Source organism: Drosophila nasuta, chromosome 3 (assembly GCF_023558535.2).
Source record: "Drosophila nasuta strain 15112-1781.00 chromosome 3, ASM2355853v1, whole genome shotgun sequence".
Classification (NCBI taxonomy): Eukaryota; Metazoa; Arthropoda; class Insecta; order Diptera; family Drosophilidae; genus Drosophila; species Drosophila nasuta.
The window spans coordinates 13,419,591-13,430,020 of record NC_083457.1 but is presented as its reverse complement, the minus strand read 5'-3'; the positions used below and the strand labels follow the sequence as shown (position 1 = coordinate 13,430,020).

The following is a 10,430-nucleotide window of genomic DNA, read 5'->3' as shown; positions in this document are numbered from 1 at the left end:
ATAGGTACGAAAATAGTTTTGAATGAAATTATATTACAACTTGTATAAAAACATCTATATGTGTAAAAATTATTGTCAATTTAGCCAAAAAAAAAAATCAAAGTTTAAAAAAGTGATAGAAACATCGATATTTCGATTGTGTTATCGATGTTTCTCCAACTCTGCTAAATGCTTCCTCTTTTCTTTGATGTCTTGTGAATGACATCGTTTTGCTGTAATAATTGTAAGTTATTGTTAAAAGCGTGGCAAATACAATAGGAAGTTGTTGCTACTTGATAGTGCAACCTGCTCTGCATGTGTTCCAAGTGTCTAGTGTACGGATACATCATAATATAGTGACGAATTTGTGCGGTCAATATTTTGCAAACGCCATGTTGGCCGCTTGCACATAACCTCAACCACCAAGTGACACAGCCCCCCGAAACTAATGAAATCAGTTAATAATTTGTATACGTTTTAATATATTTTCATTTTTATAGAAAACGGCATAAGCAGAAGTAAAAAACATGTCACGTTTCTTTGCCAACGGTTCAGACTCGGAATCCGAGTCCAGCGAGGAGGAGGTTCAGTTGCAGAACTACAACAAAGCCGCCAACTTTGTGAGTGCAAAAATTTTCCTTACCAATATTGCTCAGATCCAATAATTAACTGCAATTCTCTTTTGTGGCACAGCAATTCAGTGACGACGAGGAGGAGGTAAAACGTGTGGTGCGCTCCACCAAGGAGAAGCGATATGAAAACCTAACAGGCATCATTAAGACGATACGCAACCACAAGAAGATCAAAGATATACCGAATACGCTAAGCAGCTTCGAGGACTTGACGCGCGCCTACACAAAGGCGTTGCCGGTCATCTCGAAGGAGGAGAACGGTATTACGCCGCGCTTCTACATTCGCTGTCTTGCCGAACTAGAGGATTTCATCAACGAAGTGTGGGAGGATCGCGAGGGTCGCAAAAATCTCTCGAAGAACAACTCGAAATCGCTGGGCACACTACGTCAAAAGGTGCGCAAGTATATCAAGGATTTCGAGGATGATTTGGCGCGTTTCCGTGAAGCACCCGATCAGGAAAGCGATGTCGAGGAGGGCGACGGTGACGCACACGACAGTGATGCGGATCGCGATGGCGCCGACAGCGATGCTGGTGTTGTTGGCACCGGTAAGCTGCCCGATCAGCCCAAGGCTGCCAAGACGGCGCCGTCGAAGGCGATTGCCGATGACGATGATGATTCGGATGATTCAATTGACTGGGACTCCGACACCGAATCGGAGACGGAGTCGTCCGAGGATGAGAATCAATACCAGAACATGCGTGAGCGTTTCTTGAAGCGCACCACCGAAAAGGAGGATAAGGACGATGATAAACGCAAGGACAAGCGCAAGGAGCAGAAGCACAAGGTACGTAAACGTGCCGAAGATGATGAGGATGGCGAATGGGAGACCGTTGTCAAGGGCAATGTTGTTGAGAAGCCAAAAATGTTTGAAAAGGATGCCGAAATCGACATTCCTCTGGTGCTGGCAAAACTCGTCGAGATTATGTCTGCCCGTGGCAAGAAACGCACTGATCGTCGCCTGCAAATAGATTTGTTGTTCGAGCTGCGCGACATCTCCGAGCAGCATGAGCTGGGTACACCAATTAGTGTCAAGATTCACTTTAACATCATTTCGGCCATCTTCGATTACAATCAAAAGATTTCGGAGCCCATGAAGCTGGAGCATTGGGCACTGTTGCTGGAGGTGATGCAAAGCATGCTGAAATTGCTGCTCGCCAATCCTGATATCAACATGAACGAAAGCGTTGCTGAAGAGCACGAGGAATACAGCGCTGCACCGTATTTCATTCGCGGTTGTCCTTTGGCTGCCGTTGAGCGATTGGACGATGAGTTCACCAAGCTGCTGAAGGAGTGCGATCCGCATTCCAACGATTACGTGTCGCGTCTTAAGGACGAAATCAATGTGGTGAAGACCATTGAACTTGTCGTTCAATACTTCGAACGCTCCGGCAGCAACAACGAACGTTGTCGCATCTATCTGCGGAAGATCGAACATCTATACTATAAGTTTGATCCCGAGGTGCTGAAGCGCAAGCGTGGCGAGCAACCAGCTGCAGGTTCTGCTCCCTCCTCGGTGGAGGTGATGGACAAGCTGTGCAAGTTCATTTATGCCAAGGACGACACGGATCGCATACGTACGCGTGCCATATTGGCGCACATCTATCACCATGCAATGCACGACAATTGGTTCCAGGCACGTGATCTGGTGCTGATGTCGCATCTGCAGGATAACATTGATGCAGCGGATCCATCAACACGCATTCTCTACAATCGCATGATGGCCAATTTGGGTCTGTGCGCCTTCCGACAGGAGAACGTCAAGGATGCCCATCATTGTCTCGTCGATCTAATGGTTACCGGCAAGCCCAAGGAATTGCTCGCCCAGGGTCTTTTGCCGCAGCGTCAACACGAACGTTCTGCGGAGCAGGAGAAGATTGAGAAGCAACGTCAAATGCCATTCCATATGCACATCAATCTCGAACTGCTCGAATGCGTCTATCTGGTGTCGGCGATGCTCCTCGAAATCCCCTACATTGCTGCCCACGAGTTTGATGCACGCCGTCGCATGATCAGCAAAACGTTCTACCAGCAGTTGCGTTCTTCAGAGCGTCAATCTCTGGTGGGACCACCAGAGTCAATGCGTGAACATGTCGTCGCTGCTGCCAAGGCAATGCGTTGTGGAAATTGGCAGGCTTGTGCCAACTTTATTGTGAACAAGAAGATGAACACCAAGGTATGGGATCTGTTCTATGAATCGGAACGTGTGCGTGAAATGCTGGTCAAATTCATCAAGGAGGAATCGTTGCGTACTTATCTGTTTACGTACTCCAACGTGTACACCTCCATCAGTATACCTTCATTAGCCCAAATGTACGATCTACCATTGCCCAAGGTGCACTCGATCATCAGCAAAATGATCATTAATGAAGAGCTTATGGCCAGCTTGGATGATCCCAGCGAAACGGTTGTCATGCATCGTTCAGAGCCATCGCGTCTACAGGCTTTGGCTATGCAATTCGTCGACAAGGTGACCAATCTGGTGGATGTCAACGAGAAGGTGTTCGACATGAAGCAGGGCAACTTCTTCCAGCGCGGCAATATGGGTAATCGCGATCGTGGCTACAATCGCAACCAGAACAACCAGGGTGGCAACTGGGGTGGCCAGCGTCGTCGTCCGCGTGGTGGACACCACAAACAACAGCAGCAGCAACAGCAGCAACAACAGACCATCGAGGAAGAGTAGACGCCACACGTCGATCAATCACACTAACATCCGCAGCCCACAAACAAATCCATTGCAATGGCTCAGGAATTGAGATGGCAATTGAGATGGACGAAGAGAATTACAACTACTGCTAACAATAACTGTGACCAGGCCTCCGATTCAGTGTCATCTTTGAAGCTGAATCGGAGGTCTGCATTCTCTTCCAGCACCGATTTTCAATTACTCGCTGTACTGTGAATTTGTTTTAACGCTCATTATGCTTAAAAAGAAGAAAACTATTGATAAATGCATTTTGTGTGAACTTAAATCTTAAAGTGCGAAAGTCTATGATTAAAATAAACTGTAAAAGAAACTACAACAAAAACAAAGAAAACAACAAGCATCTTTTTGACTAAATTAATGAGATTGAAATATTGACATTTTTAATTTTCGATTAATTTTTAGTGTACTCAGCATACTAGCGATAAACGAAGCAAAGTGCGCACTCTTGTCAATTATCGCTTTTCGATGTTTCATATATCGATATGCTATCGGCAGCCTATCTGCGGCCAGCGCACATTTTCTGTTGGCTTATTGAATAACAAAGTTGGGGCAAATTATTAATTAAAATTACAAAAATACACACAATGAATAGCATTGGCGACGACTGCAACGAGCTAAAGAAACAATACGATGCATGTTTCAACAACTGGTTCTCCGAACGCTTTCTAAAAGGACAAACAGACGACTCCGTGTGTGCGCCCATTTTCAAGGTCTATCAGGAGTGTGTAAAGGTGAGTGGAAGTGGCAAGGAAGGGGTTCTTTGCCAATTATTACCGACCACATAACGCATTTATCAACCATCCACAGCGTGCAATACGTGAGCAGAAAATCGAGTTGCGCGAAGTCGAAACGGATTACACCACGACAACTGAGTACGACAACAATAATAATGGAAGTGGAAGCGGCAGCAAGCCAAGCAAAAGTTGACCGCCATCGTTCAGTTTATAGCCAAGTATTACTGCATCGATCACAACAAGCGAGCCTCAGATTTGTATTAGCGTTGAGCAGCAGCAGGTTGGGAACGAGGATTCATTCCATCATCAACAGCAGCAGCGTCGTCGGCACAAGCAACGAAGCGACTCTGCTACAATCTAAAAAATATGTAGAACCAAAGGTCAGAATGAGTTGCCACAAAATGTGTAATAGAAATAGAAATTTATTGTTAAGTTGAAACATTGTTACGGTCAAAGTTTTGTATATACATATATTGTAGTAAATGTTTTTGATTAATAGACGACAATAATAAAAAAAAATACTTCAAATAAAAGTGTATGCTTCGGAGAGGATTTTGAATGATTTGCAGAGAATCTCTCTTATCACTTCCCTAGCCTTGAGGTCAGGTGCTTCCCCGCCTGGGACTTTGCTAATATAATAATATAAAAGAGGCTAAAGCAATCAGCAACAAAACATAGACAAAGTAAAGCTTCAATTATCAACATGCAGTTTCTTTTCTCGCTTTTGATGTGCCTGCTGGTTGCCTCTGCAGCTTATTTGGAACTTGCCACAGGTGAACCTTTTGGACCTCATCCCAAACTGGGTGAACACACGCGTCCGCAAACATTGCCACCCAACCGAGCAGCGACACCCAATTTTGGAAACTCACGCTGGTGAACAATGAAAAACCAATTATAATTAGTGGAACACAAGTTTATACAAGTATTTAAATACAAGTTATTTGAACAAAATCTGTTGTATTTTCACTCTTTTAAACATAAACATATATGTTTCCACATTTGGACTTATTAACTACATATGTATGTATGCAAAGTGGAGTCCGAGAGCAAAAGGACTAAAAACACCAACGATGAAAAACGTTTCCAGTCAAAATGCCATCGAATTTGCGGGTTGTCTTACACATCTACAAAACTCTTCTCTTAAGATTAAATGCGGATGGCAAGCGTTTTATTTTCCGCCAGCAGTGAACTTGGAGAGTTTTTCCAGCAGTCCAATGTACGATGTGTGCTCGTGAGCGGTGGCTAAATCGGACAGTTTTTCAGCAAACTCATTGCTGATGCCCTTCTCCTCCAGCAGATTCATTAACAGATCGTACAGATAACCATCGAGTACATCACCAGCAACGGCGTAAACTTTGTCGTTCCACTCGCCCTCAAAGATAGACAACTCGTCGATGGAGAAGACATCGTTGTATTCACCTTCCTGTGCCTCGCCTTGTAAATAGGAGCAAGTGAATGACAATGTCGAGTTGCCACGAATAATGTCAACTTCGAATTGCGGCTTGCTGCGCATTTCACCCAAGTCGGGCTTGTCGGCATTGGGATTGATCTCGGGTTCCTCCTCGCTGTCCACAGTGTGGTTTACATTGAAGCTGACCACTACCTTCTCCTTATCCGTTTGCTTGGTCAACTCGACATCGGCTCCACTCAATTTGACGCTGAATCCTTCCAAAGTGGTGGGCACAGTTTTGCCCTTTTGCACTTTACGCTCAGCGATGATCTCCTCTGTGAGGAATTCCACCAATTCACGTTCACCTAATCATAAGAAAAGCGATTATTAATGCATTTCTAATTCATGTTCTGCGATTTCATCAGCAGCACGTTTTTGAGGTTATGTAATTGTGGAACAACATGCCCCATTGAGCTGTGCTTGTTAAGGGAACAGCTATTTACGTAAATTAATGGCTTACCCTTTGTGTGCACATTGCAACCACAGGTGCAATTGATGCTTGGCTTGTGCACGTTCAGCACAGTAACGTGGTCGCCGCCTCCTGTTCCCCCAACCGTCGCCGGCTTTTTGGTCATGTGCCACAGGCTGCGGGTGAAATCACGTTTGCCCAAGGCTCCAGTTGCAGAGCTGGCTAGGCTGGCAAATCGAAGGGTTGCGGTCTTCAGGCTGTTCATCTTGTTATATAATAGGAAGTATTTGTAATAATCAAAAAAAGAAAATGTGCTGCCGCCTTCTTCAGTATGTGTTGCAACTTGCAATGAATGTGACCGTAGTACGGATTTCTAAATATATCTAATAACATTTCTTGTTGCCAGATGGCAACGTACAACAAACGTAATTTTTTTAGCCAGCTGGTAACGCTCTTTACGTACAAATGTGCGTTCTGCTGGTCAGTTAGAAAACCAAAACAAAAAGCAAATGAATGAAAACATCAAAGAAAAACTCCTTGTGGAAGCAGAGGAAGATGACGCGTCTTCAGCTGAACAACATCCCAGCTGCCCTCATGGTCCCACAGTACTATTCTATCGCCAAAGTCAAACAACCGCAGATGGTTTCTTCGCTTGTTCTGCGCATCGTAATCCAAAACTTTGTGATTTTCGCATGAATCGTTTGGATTGGAATGGCAATCAATTGCCGCGTTGCTCTAAAGTCCTAGCTTATCCTAAGACGAATTGTACACATGATTTAGATCCCACCAGTCACCTGGTAGCGCTTTCACAAGATGATGTGCACGCTCAATATTTCTTTGATGAGAACGCTTTGCGTTTCTTTGCAGATCAGTGCCAAGCATTAGAGATCAGGTAAGTTTTAACTAAAAGTGTCACTTAACTTCATAGTTTCTTATAAATTTACCCTTTAGTAAAGTTATCTGCATGGGCGCACCACGCCTCCACTTTCATTTGCGGCGCAACAAGAATATTGCAAGTTTTCTGCTCGACTTCGATGATCGCTTCGGCAGCTATCTGAGTCCAAATGAGTTCTGCCTCTATAACATGTGCAATAATCATTTTTTCTACGCTCGTCAACCCTTCGAGGACTTTCTTAAATGTGACCAGTGAGTCATACCCTTTAGTTTTCCAATTTATGGTAACTTTACTGAATATTTGCAGAAATGAACGTGTCTTAATTGTAACAGATCCTCCATTTGGCTGCCGCACCGAGCTCATTGCTCACACTCTGCGCTCCCTGATGCGGCTGCATAATAAAATCAATGGCCTGCCAGTAACACCATTGGCCATCTTTTGGGTCTATCCCTACTACATGGCCAATTATATAAAGCAGGATATGCCAGAACTTCAAGTCTGCGACTACAAGCTCAACTACACCAACCACACACGCTACACCAATATAGGAGCTTCCCGACGTTGCCACGGCTCTCCCGTGCGCGTCTTCACTAACGTTCCACTGCAACTGCTTCGGCTGCGTATCGATGAAGGTTACAAGTACTGCGAGAGCTGCAAACGATTTACGGGAGTGGAGAATGTACACTGTAATCGCTGTGACAATTGTTGTGCGCAGAATGGCCAAACCTACAGACACTGCACTATCTGTGATATGTGTGTGAAACCCAACTATGTACACTGTCCAAGCTGTCGTCGTTGCAGCCAAGTCGAAGGTCACAACTGCGAGTTGTATCAATCGAAGCAGCTCTGTTGGCTGTGTGGCCATCGGGGTCATGTTGAAAGCAATTGTCTAACTTGGTCGCAGTTACGGCACAAGCGGAAAATACATACACACGGTTGCCTGATTTGCGGCCAAAAACAGCACACTGAACGCAATTGTAAACAGCGTGGACGCTATTTTAAGGAATCCCAGTTTATGGGCCAAACAACGATAGCACTGCGAAAGCATTAAAAGTACACACAACTCTGTTTTGTTTAGGTTTTTAAACACACTGTTTTAATACGAAAAAATCATTTGTTCTTAACACACATCAGCATGAAGCATGTCCACCATAAATTGTGGAATGCATTTTTAATGTCTATGCCACAAAATCAAAAAAAAATTGTTTTGCAGCAATTTGAAGTAAATCGCAAATTTCGACCGAAAAATTATGATGTATAAAATTTTTTAGTTTATCAGTTTAACGAGGGGTAACTTAAGCTTAGACAATTATTATTAATTTCAAGTGGAAAACACCAAATGCCTCAACAAACGGAATGCAGATACAACAGTATCAATGTTGTTGTTGTTGTTTGGGCCACTGTTGTGATATGAAATCTGATGACGTCGACAATTTGTGGTTCGCGTTGCGTTGCGTTCGTTGAGGTGAAAGTATTTTGTATTTGCTACGATGAAAGTGTCTAAGAACGGTTATATTTGCCCCAAATGTGCAGCATGAAGACTGAGGCGATGAACAGCAGCGACATGACCAAAACAGGAACTGGTCCACTACAGAAGGGGAGGAGGAAATTAGCCACGGTAATTAAATGTTAGTTAGCCTGTCAACTTACACTTTAATGCCGGGGGGAATCATCTGTGTAGAAACGCCACATGCCACCAGTGCCTGCGCCGCCGGGAGCACGACTCCTTGCCGCCGTTGTTGTTGTTGTCTTGCGTTGCTTCAAAGTGCTGCCGCCGCCGCCGCCAGCGGCTGAGCTACGTGGCGCCGACAGTTTGCTGGGCGAGCGTGAACCGCTGCCAACGGATGTGGAACTTGCAGGAGCAGGCTAAAATCATTTAGCAGAACTTAATTGAAGTTGTTCAATTGTAGATAAAAGGTTGTAACTTACCATTTTAATTTATATGTTTAATGTGAATTAAAAGTAAAATATGCACTAAGCTCGTGAGTTCTGTGTGCTGACCTGGAAAGTATTGAATGCGCTGAAATCAATTTGACACTTCTCTCTTCGTGTCGGGTTCGTGTTCCACGTCACCGGGTCTTCGTGTTACACACTATTTTGTGTCAAATATGATATACCAAAAAAATGGCAGTTCCGCAATTGACAGTCTGGTTACACTTTATTACTTACTTCCCAAACAATAAAAGGCGCAACTTTCCGAAAAGGTGTATATTCTGATAATATATAAAAATATTTTAACAAATATTAGTTTTATAATCAACTTGCGGAGATTTTCAATAATTATAATTGTGTATAAAGTATAACAAGTTAAAACCGCGCTTAATATTGAGAAGAAAATACTTTTAGTATGTCTTAAATATTTCGTGAATATATAATTTTTGTTCACACTGGCTAAACACTTTGACAGCGTACATTCGATTACCTTTTTCATTCGATAACATCTATCGTAAAATTATCGGACGATAATTTATTTAAATTTTATAACTTCATTATTTTCTTAAATTTTAAATTTCATTGATAAATATCCAAAAATGTTATATTGTGATGTTAATAAGGACTATTTAATATTATTGATTATTTCTGAGATTGCTAATATATTGTTATCATCTCACAATATTTTTGTAATAGCCTCTTTCCACCTCACTCAGTTTTTCTACGTTTTTTAAAGTCCCGTTTCGGGGTTTCCATCTGCACGAACCGAGAAATATGGGCAACGGTAAAATTCTCAATATGGCCGCTCTGAAATGTCAGCTGTTCAAATGTAAACACGAGTTGGCGAACAATTCAAAAATCAGCACGCGCATTTTAAAATGGAAAATTTTATTAAATTTCAGGATTTTTATGAGGATTTTGACGAAGTGGAGGGAAAATTAGCGGAGTATAGAGTATAGGCCATTGCCAATAGTAAAGAAATCGCCATCAGTTTGGGGCTTTGTACATAAGTAGATTTGCTGGCAGCAATGTAATATTTACATAAATACATTTACTTTTCAGCAACAGCATGGGTGTTTTTGAGAGCGCGATGTTCCTGGAAACAACGAATCATTTTTTGAAGATAATTTTCGAATTAATAGGGAGGAGTTTGGCACCCTTGTGGAGCGCCTTTGTAGATTGGCCAAAAAGGCACTACATTTCTCCTCCCCTAACTCGAACAACATAGCCTCGTGGATGCCACTCCACGATATTGACGGCTTGCGAGTTTTTTGGCTCATCTAAAATATAAACAATTTGCTTTAAAAAGCAAAATCACATTTTTATTTTTCTATGTTCATACCTTGGCGCACTTTAATGTCAGCTGTTTTGTTAGTGGTGAGTTCTTTTTCGTTGTCATATCGATCAAAATATCGCATAATTACCCAAAAAGTGCGTTCGCTATTTCTACGTAGCTCGCGAACGTAGAAAAACCGACGTTTTTTTCTTATGGGTTTTTACATGGGGCGAACGTAACATTCGGCCTGAACGTGAAAAAACCAAAGAAAACCAAAGAAAACCGTGCGGTGGAAAGAGGCTATAAGATGTTGCACGTAAATCAGAAGTATAAACTGATATGTCATCAGTAATTGAATATAAATTAAATAAATAAATTATACGTATTGGGTAACATTTATTCAATTTAATAAA

The 10,430-nt window shown here is 42.7% G+C and overlaps 5 protein-coding genes across 6 annotated transcripts; 3 read left to right on the top strand and 2 right to left on the bottom strand.

Moving 5' to 3' along the window:
- Window positions 1-115: 115 nt before the first annotated feature.
- LOC132787989 (eukaryotic translation initiation factor 3 subunit C) lies at window positions 116-3,659 on the top strand. 2 transcript variants are annotated; one of them, XM_060795261.1, is made up of 3 exons: window positions 116-223; window positions 480-599; window positions 673-3,659. In XM_060795261.1, the coding sequence occupies exons 2-3, from the start codon at window positions 507-509 to the stop codon at window positions 3,295-3,297; spliced, it is 2,718 nt and encodes a 905-aa protein (XP_060651244.1). In that variant the 5' UTR covers window positions 116-223; window positions 480-506; the 3' UTR covers window positions 3,298-3,659. The 2 variants fall into 2 exon arrangements, with proteins under 2 accessions (XP_060651244.1, XP_060651245.1); XM_060795262.1 differs by lacking the exon at window positions 116-223 and adding an exon at window positions 254-314.
- Window positions 3,660-3,795: 136 nt separating this feature from the next.
- Window positions 3,796-4,577, top strand: LOC132787993 (TP53-regulated inhibitor of apoptosis 1-like). Its single transcript, XM_060795267.1, has 2 exons — window positions 3,796-4,052; window positions 4,129-4,577. Exons 1-2 carry the CDS (start codon window positions 3,906-3,908, stop codon window positions 4,246-4,248), a joined length of 267 nt encoding a protein of 88 aa, XP_060651250.1. The 5' UTR covers window positions 3,796-3,905; the 3' UTR covers window positions 4,249-4,577.
- A 370-nt stretch (window positions 4,578-4,947) lies between these two features.
- On the bottom strand, window positions 4,948-6,277 carry LOC132787991 (complement component 1 Q subcomponent-binding protein, mitochondrial). The gene is made up of 2 exons (XM_060795265.1): window positions 5,966-6,277; window positions 4,948-5,810 (listed from the first exon to the last, which is right to left on the bottom strand). The coding sequence occupies exons 1-2, from the start codon at window positions 6,177-6,179 to the stop codon at window positions 5,224-5,226; spliced, it is 801 nt and encodes a 266-aa protein (XP_060651248.1). The 5' UTR covers window positions 6,180-6,277; the 3' UTR covers window positions 4,948-5,223.
- A 71-nt stretch (window positions 6,278-6,348) lies between these two features.
- On the top strand, window positions 6,349-8,213 carry LOC132787990 (rRNA N6-adenosine-methyltransferase ZCCHC4). Its single transcript, XM_060795264.1, has 3 exons — window positions 6,349-6,806; window positions 6,866-7,060; window positions 7,116-8,213. The coding sequence occupies exons 1-3, from the start codon at window positions 6,424-6,426 to the stop codon at window positions 7,858-7,860; spliced, it is 1,323 nt and encodes a 440-aa protein (XP_060651247.1). The 5' UTR covers window positions 6,349-6,423; the 3' UTR covers window positions 7,861-8,213.
- Window positions 7,878-8,899, bottom strand: LOC132787992 (protein transport protein Sec61 subunit beta). Its single transcript, XM_060795266.1, is given in 4 exon segments — window positions 7,878-8,397; window positions 8,460-8,473; window positions 8,475-8,675; window positions 8,739-8,899. Coding segments are annotated over 4 exon segments (306 nt in total). The 5' UTR covers window positions 8,742-8,899; the 3' UTR covers window positions 7,878-8,309.
- Between the last annotated feature and the right edge of the window lie 1,531 nt (window positions 8,900-10,430).